This window comes from Ursus maritimus, assembly GCF_017311325.1.
Source record: "Ursus maritimus isolate PB19 chromosome X unlocalized genomic scaffold, ASM1731132v1 scaffold_X1, whole genome shotgun sequence".
NCBI classification, from domain to species: domain Eukaryota; kingdom Metazoa; phylum Chordata; class Mammalia; order Carnivora; family Ursidae; genus Ursus; species Ursus maritimus.
Window position 1 is genome coordinate 50113227 of NW_024423319.1, and position 12171 is coordinate 50125397.

Sequence of the window (12171 nt, forward strand, 5' to 3'; positions counted from 1 at the left end):
TGCAGCTCGGGTCATGGTCCTGGGGTCCTGAGATGGGGTCCTGTCCGGGCTCCCTGCTGAGCGGGGAGTCTGCTGCTCCCTTTCCCTCTGCCCCTAACCCTTGCTTGTGCTCTCTCTCTCTCAAAAAATCTTAAAAAAAAAAAACCAGGAACACTCTTGTACTTCTGTTCAGTTGAAGCTTCTCCTTCTAAAATGTTCTTACATCCTGTCTTTATACTTCAGTTTATGCCTTTTCACTCATCCTTAATATTATCATAGGCAGACAACATTGAATGTATTATCTTAACTTTATTTAATAAGTAAGTATGCATTACATATAGGTTGCAAATCATTCTTGGTCCTGTGAAGAGGCAGGTGGTTAATCTGAAGCAAAATGAGAGCATGAATCCACAGTTCTATTGCTACTGAAATACTTCTTCTGGGTGTCTTGTATGGGTACAGTCTCCCTCAATACCCATTCAAAGCAGGCTTTGCTGTCACCTCTCCCTTCAGCTGAGGGATTCACAATATCTAAAGTCAGCTTGTAAAGAACCTTTCTGTATCAGAGGTAGTTTTATGCCTGCATTATGAAGACATCTCGTCAAAGATTCCACAAAAGGAGCAGAAGGGAAACACCAGAGCTCAGAGTTGGAACCAATTATTTTTTTCAAGCTAAGCATTGGCCATAGTAGCAAAAGTACAACCAAATTTTGGAATAGCCTGTTCAGCTATTTAACATCAAAACATGCAGTAGCCTGTACAAACAATAGCTTTTAGAGGAAACCTTGAGTTTGGTTTAAGCACCAAGAACACATTTTAAAAAGTGAAAAGTACATTTATGTGCAGTGACTAGTGTAGTGAGCTAAATGATGGCTTCCCCCAGATATGACCATGTTCTAATTCCTGGAACCTGTGATGTTACGTTATTTGGAAAAAGGGTCTTTACAGATCCAATTCAGTTAAGAATATTGAGATGAGGAGATTTTTATGGATTAACCAGCTGGGTCCTAAATGCCACAACAAATGTTCTTATAAGAGAGAGGCAGAGGTAGATTCGATATACAGAAGGAAAAGAAATGTGAAAACAGAGCAGAGAGAGATTTGGCCACAAGCCAAGGAAAGAATGACAGTCACAAGAAACTGGAAGAGACTAGGACCAGATTTTCTTCTGGAGTTTCCAGAGGGAGTACAGACCTGACAAGACCCCAATTTAGGACTTTAGGCCCCCCCCAAAATAAAGGAATAAATTTCTGTTGTGTTAAGCTACCATGTTTTGTATATTGTTACAGCAGCCACAGGAACCTAACACAGAATTTGGTAACAAGAATTAAGGTACTCCTATAATGAATAACTAAAAATGTGGAAGTGCCTTTGGAGTAAATAACGGGTAGAGGCTGGAAGAATTGTGATGCATTTGATAGAAAAAAACATACACTGCTGTTGGAAATATGAATGTTAAAGGTGCTTCTGGTGAGCTCAGAAGGAACTGAGGAACATTTTACTGGAACCTAGGGGGAAGGTGATTCTTGTTATATAGTGGCAAAGAGCTTATCTGAATTGTTTCCAACAGTTGTGTGGAAAGTAGATTTGTAAGTGATGAACTTGGATAAGCTGAGATTTCCAAGCGAAGTGTTGGAGGTAGGGCCTATTTTCTTTTTGAGCTTATAGTAAAATACAAGAGGAAAGAGGTAAATTGAGGAAGTAATTGTTAGCAGAAAGGAACTAGCACTTGATAATTCAGGAAATTCTGAGCCTATTCAGATTGCAAAAGATGCTAAAATTAGCTGATGCACTATTAGGATAGTGTGCTCTGGAGATAAAACCAACCTCTGGCTAGTGTTGAAGAGATTAGTCATTGACTCATGGATCCGCTCAACCATCTCAACAGAAGCCAAGAATAGAGATGGCATTATGCAGCGAAGATCTGTGAGGACTAAATGTTGAATCAATTTGACATACACGGAGGTCCACAAAGTTTTTGAGAAACAGTTCTGGCTTGGCCTGAAAAGGACTGAGATAGGACAAAATGAGAGAAGGTTGTCAGACTGCCGAAGTTTTACAGGCAAGAAAGAGGATGATAAAGCTGCAAACATGTGCTACCCTTCAATATAAAGGGTCATTCTCCGAGTGGAACCGCAGGTACAGAGGCAGGGGAGCAGAGGCATAAATGCAAACCATGGGCACAGAGATGGAGACTTGATCCATGGGCCAAGAGGCCAGAACTGCAGGCTTAAAGGATGGAGTCCTGAAACAAGTAGGATTGTCAGGCCAAGAAACCTAAGGGGATTTTGCCTGGTTGAATTTTGAAGGTCATCAGGCCATGTGACTTCTTTCTACTTCCATTTGCCCTGTTTCAAAATAGGACTGTCTATAACTATTGCCCTATGTCTGTTCCACCATTGTATTTTGGAAGAAGATAACGTGTTCTGCTTCATTGACTCACATTTGGAGAGGAATTTTGCCCCAGGATTTTCATCTATACCTGATTTAGATGATCTAGACGATGAGATTTGGGACTATCGAACTGATGATGTTTGGATGAGCGTTTAGATTTTGAGTTGATGCTGTAATGGGTTGAGACTTTTGGGAACGTTGAGATGGGGTGAATATATTTTGCACATGGGACAGATACAAATTTGGGGGGCCAGAGGGCAGACTGTATTGGGCTGGGGTGCCTCCAAAAAGGTATGTCCACATCCTAACTCCCAGAACCTGTGAATGTTACCTTATTAGGAAAAAGGATCTTATAAGAGAGGCACAGGAAGATTAGCTACACAGAGGAGAGAGTGATTTGAAGATGGAGCAGAGACGGATGTAGCCATAGCCCAAGGAAAGCCAATAGCCACTACATGCTGGAAGAGGCAAGGGAAGATTTTCCTCTAGAGACTTTGGAGGGAGCACAGCCCTTCATTTTGGACATTTTGCCACAGGGACCATGAGGGAATACATTTCTCATGTGTTAAGCTGCCAAGTTTGTGGTACTTTGTTACAGCAGCCAAAGGAAACTAATGCAACTAGTAAACATTTTAAGGATTTTGTATTTTAAAAAATCATTCTGAAGAAAATCTGCATAAACTGGTGCTTCTCACTGTGGCAGTAATAAACCCAACAAAAGACTTTAGTGTAATTTGGTTCTATACTAAAAATGTTACTATGTGCTTTTTCTGGTGATAATTTTCAATCTCAAACAAAACTGCAAATGGCTAAAGCAGGACCATTATAAATCTGGGAAGTAAATCCTTTAACTCAATTATTGGAACTTCACGAAAGACCCTGAAAGGTTCCATACTGTTTGTGAAAACCATGTGGAATTTCTCTAAATACAAATATATAATTTATGAATAATAGTATTTCATTCATTTTTTTCACAAACTAAAAAATAAGGCAAGTTCACATCTCGAAGAGGTGATACGCATCAGTATTTTTATCCTGACCATCTTTTTTTTCTCCTGACCATCCTGATAATATGGCATGGCAAATGCCCCTAAATTTTAGTCAGGGTTACTATTTCAATATACCATTTTCCTACAGCCTGAAAGGCTACCAAAGGACTCAGGCCATACCATGAAGATTTCAGAAAAGATTTTGTGAAGTCAAAAATACACACATTAATTATTTACATAAATTTGAGTATCTTTGCTGTTAAGAAAAAGTGTATGAAATTGATATGTCCCTCAAACTTGTTTATGTATGCATATGTGTGCGTGTCAAGATAGGATAAAACTGCAAAATCTCAGATACTGTTATTCTTTTTGATTTCTCTATTGTAGCAGCTTCAGAGATTTTTAAAATATCATACCCAAGTAAGAATGCACTGGAGGAAAAGGTAGCAATTTGAATCATTATACATCTATATAAAGGAGACTGAATTATTGGTCACTTGTTTACATTATTTCAATTGGTGACTTGCCAAACCAGTCGTTTGTTCTTTCTGAATATCTGTAATGTGCTTTGGAGAAGTAGAAATAGGATCTTCTATATAAGAAATATACATATAAGAATTTTTTTTACAGTAATGACAATCATCTGCATGGATTAGTTTTAAAATTATACTCCAGAGCAGTTATACTACATTATTTCAATGCATATTTTAAAGTAATAGACAAGTAAGTTAAGTATAACTTCTATGCCTTCATCTATTTCAGAAAAATGTAAAGCATGTTTTTTCTCCTAGGGTTGTTTTGGCAGCATCATTTTAATTTGTTAATATAAGGTAAGTAAGTATGATGATGATTGAGAAGTTCACTTAGTCACTGGGATGTGGAATTACTGTAGCAAGAGATATAAACATATACACATATATACACATACATACATATAATTTTTTTTCTTCTTCAGACCACCAAGGAAGAATAGGAAAGGGGAGTAGAAAGGCAGATAAAACAGTTGACCTTTCAGACAGTTTTCTGCTGCCTGCAGAGAGAAATCTTTTCCTCTCAGGTCTTTTAGAAACTCTATTCCCTGCTTTCATGGGGGTCATGGGAGAAAGAAGCAATAGAAGAAATAAACCACAGAGAACAGGAATCAATATTTACGTTTTAAAAATCTTAATAAAGGTAACAGAATTTTCAGGTTCATCCCAGAATAAACATTAAATGTGAGGTTTTTCTCAAAAAATAGTCATATGAAGTATTTGTATAAAGTAGATATATGTGCATAATTAGAAAATACCTCTTAAAATGAAGTTTAAATCACTTTCTCTAACTGCTTCTGTTAAACTCTGGTTTATTTTTAGCAATGATAAGTGCCTGCAACATCATGCTGAAACTCTAGATTAATGATAAGTTTAATTTCAGCCAAAGCAGATGAATCCATCAGCTTTCACTTGAGATAAGATTCTAAATAAATTCATGGGGTTGAAGCAGTACTTTTTTTTAGCTTCCAAAATGGCTTCTCTTACAGAGTACCTCTCCAAATAATTAATACACACATTTTCATTGGCCTTTTCTTTTTCTATGTAACAGGAATCAGAAGCAGACATTGAATAATTCTTTCTTTCTATCCCTTTCTTTTCCTTTTTTTTTGGGGGGGGGTGACCTGCAAATTTGATTAACATTGTAATTTTTTGACAAAATGAATGTTTTTGAATTTCTTATACATTTCATCATTACCATCAGGTCACACACAATAACAAATAATACACATCTTTACACTAAAATGGAACACATGTTTTATAATCCTTGTAATTGTGTTTGTATTAGTATAATTGTGAGAGGCATCTTGCAATAGCTTTACAAATACAAATACATGCTATTTCACCCAGCTTAGCTTGATCCTTGCAGAAATGCACTAATTTCTTCTCTATCCCTTGAGGGGATATTTTGTTCTTCTCAAAATGTTATGATTTTGTTTACTTAAATACTGTCATATTCTTTGGCATCAGGATTCACTTAGATGAGATAGCTCCATTGTGGCGAGAGCGGGACCTTTCCAAAGGTACTCGTCTGTTATCTGTAAGACAAAGAGAAAAAGAACTAAAACACATGAGCTTTAGATCTTGGCTATTATACAATGTCGGGTCAAGAGAGGTTTTCAAATTGTCCTGAAAATCACTTCAAATGAATATGTAAATAAGTAACAAAGAGCCCAGATCTGAGGAGTTCATGCTGCAGCTCCCAGGCTGAGTTCAAGAGTCCTGCAATCAGCAATAAATAACTTTTCTTGGTAAGTGAAATCAGAGTGATGAAAGAAATGGAAGAATTCTCTCAAGCACAGTCCCCTTGGAAATTGCAGGTGACAACAAAATTCCTTGGTAAAGATGTCAAATTGAAAGGATCTATGTATGTACAGTACCTTTTGTCGGAAAGCACTTCTATTTTCAATTCCCCACGAGTTTTCTTTTTTTCCCCCATGAGTTTTCAATCTGTATATGGGCTACCTCTAGAGGACACCAGGGTAGGCAGAGCAGAAAAGAATTTTTATTTTTTTAACCATGATGGCAATACGTGCCAATCCAACGAGCTACTGAATCTTTGCCTGACTGTATGATGTAAACATATTCAATATATTATATAAGTCGTTATGGGCATGAATAATGAATAGGTCCTATTCCCCTCACCCATCACAGGAAGAATAATCGCTGTAGAGATAATTGTTGGCACAAAGCCTGGAAAGCAAAGTTTAAAAGCACTGATAGTTGCTCAAAATACTTTTAGCTTTAATAGAAAAAAGGTTTACGGCTCTGCATTGTGATGATCACTACTATGTTATTATCACCTCTGTTTTATGCTCAACTTAAATGCAATTGATGTGGGTGAAAATCCCTTTCTGACAAAAGCATAATATACTTAGATTCTCTATTTAAAATGAGACTAGGTCCCTCGAAATAATGACAACCATCAGCACTTACAGCACTTACATAATGCTAACACTTCACACTTGTTAATTTGCTAATTCACTCAACATCCCTGGGAGATAAGTCTATTTCATTCTACCCTATTATTTCTGCTTTAGTGATGAAGGTTACACAGCAAACCAGTAGTATGATGGGGGATTATAATGCAAAGTTAATGCCTAAATATCAGGACTCCTTTGTTCAGAGATAGATGTTGCTCCTGACCACATCCTCCCTGAAATGCTGATGCCCAAAGAACACATCTTGCCTGTCTCATGAGAAGGATGGACTATGAGAAGTGCTGAGGTTTGCTGTGGTACCTTTCTGCTCTGTGCTAGTGTCTATGGACTGATTCCTGGTAGTCTGTAGTTAGTACACAGAACAAAGCTAACTGGCTTCTATGACCTTGGCCTTGTTAATACCACATATGACTGCACTGAGCCAACCAGCCATAAGCTTGAAGTGCATTATAAATGTAATAGTATCACTGAGAGGTGAGAAAGAAAGGCATTTTCTCTGTTCAGAGATATATCTGAGTGAAGGATTATTTGGGTATTCTTTTAAAGATACCATTAAAAAAACTCATTATTTAGTTTGTGATATAGGTCACAATTTCAGCAAAAAATGTGAAGATAACATTCCTAGATAAAGGGCTTATTACTTAGATGTCACTAGTTTGCATACAGATTGGTTTGGGACTTCTTAGAAAACATTGAAAATGAGATTATAATATAATGGTTACCCATGCTTTGCTAGTATTTAAACATTCAGTGTTAAAAGCCATCAGATACAAGAATGATGGTACCATTCTCAGAGGATTGTCCCAGCTCAAAAAAGGGCTTGTGCCTTGGTGGTCCTACACACTAAAGTCAATTGGCATTGCACTCAGGAATGCCACTGGCTTCCCATACCATCACTCACAGCCCACTAGATTTAAGACAAGTACCACATTAAAAAACCCAGACTTACAGCATTAAATGATGTGGTGTCAGGATTCACTTATTGGTAGCATTTGGTATGAGAAAATACAATTTCAGGTGAAAATGAACTGAGTAAAGGACACTGAGGCAAGGATAGTGGAAGACAGGATAAAAACTGGTTCAGGGCCCAAATCTAGCTCTTGGCACACACAAGAGAGAATTATTCTACATTTCCTCCCTCTCTTCCTTCTCTCTCTCTCTCTCTATTTTTGGTAAAGAACTGATCCCTATGTTAATGAGATAATTATAAGAGGAAGCAATTCTGGAAAGGTTACCACGTATTTTTGAAATGTCAATGTACAAACTTATTTATGGAAAAAAAATGCCATTAGGAACAATGGCTACAACGACTAACCTGGATTTTGTAATCAAATTACAATTTTCTGCATTTATATTAAAACTATAGTTTAGGTGCAGAATGTACTCTAGATTTGTATGGATCAGGCAGAAAAGTGCACTTCAGAAGATAACATGTTTATAAATATATACGATATGAATATATATATTCATCTTTTTTCACACTCTTAATAGCTTGCAATCTAATGATGGAAACTTCTCATGCTCAAATTCATGTCTTCTTTGAGGCAAAGATTGAAAATCAGTGAATTGGTTGAAATAAAAGTCCTATAATTATAGTATTAGATACTAAAGGGGTAAAAATCTGGTGTGACCCTGATAAGGTAAGGGCACAAAGTTGATATCAAATTTATGAGAAAGCAAATGTTACATATTATTGCTGCCAGAGGTGATAAAGTAATTTGGGTGATTTGAGAGTGACTGTATTTCCTATTTGGAGATGTAGATGGAGGAAGTGGATGCTCATGTGATGATTTGAGAGTTGTAGAAGACCCAGACTGAACAAAATTCACTTTTTTAAAAGGTTTTATTTATTTGAGAGAGAGAGAGCACATGTGAGAGACAGTGCACAAGAGAGAGCATGGGCGGTGGGGTGGGGGGCGCTGGGTAGAGGAGGGAGAGGTTGAGAGGCAGGCTCCCCGCTGAGCAGGGAGCCCTGTGTGGGGCTCCATCCCAGGACCCTGGGATCATGACCTGAGCCAAAGGCAGATGCTTAAGCGACTGAGCCACCCAGGCGCCCCCAAATTCACTTTTATAACTAGTCTTATTCTCCCAACACTACTGATACTAGAATAGTTTGGATGGCAAAAATAAGGGCCTCTCCTCTGAAAAGTCAATAGTTTAAAACATATGTACTCACCTGAGATGACGTGGAGGGCTTTGTTAACAAACAGTGCCTTCCCTTTCCGATTTGCCTGTTGTCTTTTTAGAAACCAAAGAAAGGAAAAAGTAGGAGGCATCTGTCTATGTTTGTATACTTGTTGGGGATATTGTGCAATGAGATACAGGAAAACACATTTTGTTAGAGGATGGGGGAATATGATTTGTCATACTCTTTCTCTGCTTTCATTTTCTTAATGTATGAGGTAATGTATGATAGGAAATAAGAAAGCCTACAGTGTCTAATATATCCTCATGATCTAAGAATTAATTAAGAAATTCTATTGTTTGTAAAAAACAACAACTAACAAAGCAGTAAAGCCTGAGATGTCAGTCCCAAGATGTACCTTCCAAATCCACCAGAGTTGGGTATTCTCTTTGATCATCAAAGGCTTGTCTTTGAAATATGCCCCATATGAAGGTGAAGATTCTGATATTACAGAGAGTGTCTGGTCATAATGGAAGTTGGAGAGGGCCATAGTTATATAAAAATGTGCATTCTATGGAGGACGGGTGGTCAAAAATAAAACACTATTCCAATCTGTCACAAAAAGAGAATATGAATACATGGCCCAGCTTTAACATGCTTCCACACATTCTGAGTATCAGGTTAACCAGTTCAAACCAATGTCAAGGTTTCTCCACTGTCCTAACAGCAATAATCTTTATGCTTTTTCTGAATATAAACTGATTTGACATTCATCTCAAAACCTTCCCTACTGAGTTCTACATTAGTAAATGGATTAAACCCATTACTGTATTGATCTAAAATTCATTCATGCAATCATTTATTCAGCAACTATGTACAAAGCACATCATCCAAGAAATACCTGAACGTTCCAAAGTTTCAGACCAATAGCTAAATTTACATCACTAATTTCCTTCTTACTGAAAACTTTGTCAAGTGAAATAACTGAGGAATAAACATATTATAGATAAAGCTTAGCCAAACACTATGTGAGACAGACCAAAGTACTCAAGCCTATGGTATGTAACCTGAAAATGTACAATTAATCCTTCACAAAGTCAGTGTATGCCAAAGGTACAAGGAAATATCTTGTATACATCAAAAGTAGGACAAGTTGAGATTGAAAAACTGTGATAGGAAGGCCACATTCATTATTTACTTTGCTTCAGATTAGGAATCTATCTGTTGTCTATGGAACAACACTTTCCTTCCTGGTACTCATAGGCATGTAGATGTATCAATGGTAAGCTAACATAATGCACTTTATCCTCCCAGCAGAGTAACATAAAATAAATGTGTTTGGTATATACTGTATATTGTATTACAAAATATCCAATTTTAATGCGAGAAAACAAAGTAAAAGAAAACCTCTGTGATTTACTATGCACTTTGTTTTCCCCAAAGCTCTTAAAAAGTAATGGTGTGGTAGATTGACTATCAATGGGTAGGCATTATTTCCAACACATAGAGCAGAGGACTGGGTTTATGCAGCTTAGGCTAAGAAAACCAAGAAAACTAAAGGTGCTTCAGGAAATGTCTATTGGGTAGATGTTTGCTTTCCAAACACTGATGAAAGAAAGATAATTCATCTTAGACCGTAATACTAAAATTGTCTCATATAAACGTACATTTTTCCTCTTATGTCCCATGATTCTAAAGCTGTTTGGTTTGTTTTTCTCCGTGATGTTTGGGATCCTAAATTGATAAAATTTCTCACTTGCTAGAATTGACTGGAAGGTAACAGCTGAATTAGGCTTGGGCCTAATCTCTTGGTGGAGGACAGCCAACTGACCCATTAGTTGACCAGATTTGTTCTCTTCACTCTTACCAGAACAGTGATAGTGTCTTTAAAATACATACTTTTCTGAGAGACAGAGAGTGAGCACGTGCACGCACGCGTGTGCACACACACACACATACACGAGTGGGAGGGAGGGGCAGAGGGAGAGAGAGAATTTTAAGCAGGCTCCATGTCCAATGGGGAGCCCAACGAGGGGCTTGATCTCATGACCCTGAGCTTGATTTCATGACCCTGAGATCATGACCTGAGCAGAAACCAAGAGTCAGATGCTTAACCAACTGAGCCACCCAGGCACCCCAAGATATGTATATATTTTGAACTTAAACCATATGTGCAATTTGGTATTCTATATTTTCACTTAACATTTTATTGTAGAAATTTTCCATGCCATTAAACTCCTGAAACATGATATTGAAAACCTGATTTTTAATGGCCATATAATCTTCTTTTTATTTTATATAAATACACCGCAATTTGGTTAACCATTTCTCTACTGCTGGATGTTTAAGTTGTTCCCATTTTTTTTCTATTATAAAAGCCTCACCATGAACATCCTTATATCTTTATATATACCATGTATGGAAGTGGCTTTGTTAAGTATGCAAAAATTAAGTCCAAATTGAATTCAAGTGATTGTATTAATTTAAATCCAATTGGCAGTAAGTACATTAATTTGTGCTATCACATTGTTGAGTATTAATCTTTTTAAAATGTGCTAATATGAAAAGTGATTAATGGTATCTGATTTGTTCTTTTTGCATTTCTTCAAATCCTTGTAAAGTGGAATTTTCCATATGTTATTATCTATATATCTTCCTTTAAATGCTGGCCAGGTCCCTTGGCCATTAATCTCCTGGGGTCTTAGGTTTTGGTTTTGGTTTTATTCCGGAATCTACATATTAAAGATAGTAACCAATTTAAATATTTGTTAGAAATTTTTCTTAGTTTGTTGATTACCTAGTTTGTGTTGTGGGTTTTTAGAAATATGGTTTTTTTTCCCCATTATACTTGATTTTTTAATTTTTATTATTGAATTATAGTTGACACACGATGTTAAATGTCTGAGGTGTACAACACAGTGACTAGACAATTCTATACACTATGCAGTGCCAACCATGATAAGTGTAGTTACCATCTATCACCATACAATGTTACTGCAATATTATTGACTATATTTCCTATGCTGTATTTTTCACCCCCCTGACTTATTTTATAACTGGAAGTTTGTACCTCTTAATACTCTTCCCCTTTTCTGCCCATCTCCCTACTGCCCTCTGCTCTGGAAACACCAGTTTGTCCTCTGTATTTATGAGTTTGTTTCATTCTGCTTTTTGTTGTTCATTTATTTTGTTTTTAGATTCCACATATAAGCGAAATCACATGGTATTCGTCTTTGTCTGACTTATTTCACTTAGTGTAATACCCTCTAGGTCCACCTATGTTGTCACAAATGGTGGGTTTTCATTCTTTTATGGCTAATATTCCATTGTGTGTGTGTGTGTGTGTGTGTGTATCTTCTTTCTCCATTCATCAGTTGATGCATACTTAGGTTGCTTCCGTATCTTGCTGTTGTAAATAATGCTGCAATAAACATAGGGGCTTATATTTTTTCAAATTAGTGTTTTCTCTTTCTTCGTGTAAATACTCAGTAGTGAAATTATTGAACTGTATGGTACATGCAAATCAGGACCACAGTGTGATATGACCTAACACCAGTCACAATGGCTAGTATAAAAAAAGACGAGGAATAACAAGTGTTCGTGAGGATGTGAGAAAAGGGAACCCTTACGCACTGTTGGTGGAAATGTAAGTTGGTATAGCCATTATGGAAGACAGTATGGAGGTTCCTTTAAAAATGAAAAAAAAAAAAAAA

The 12171-nt window shown here is 36.8% G+C and overlaps 1 protein-coding gene across 2 annotated transcripts in view; it reads right to left on the reverse strand.

The window, feature by feature from the left end:
- Positions 1 to 273: 273 nt before the first annotated feature.
- DIAPH2 (diaphanous related formin 2) overlaps positions 274 to 12171 on the reverse strand; it is a 1070037-nt gene continuing 1058139 nt past the window's right edge. For both annotated transcript variants that reach the window (XM_040630182.1, XM_040630183.1), the window contains one exon: positions 274 to 5430. In XM_040630182.1, coding sequence (XP_040486116.1) covers positions 5366 to 5430 — 65 coding nt within the window. In that variant the 3' untranslated portion in view covers positions 274 to 5365. The remainder of the gene's footprint in view (positions 5431 to 12171) is intronic.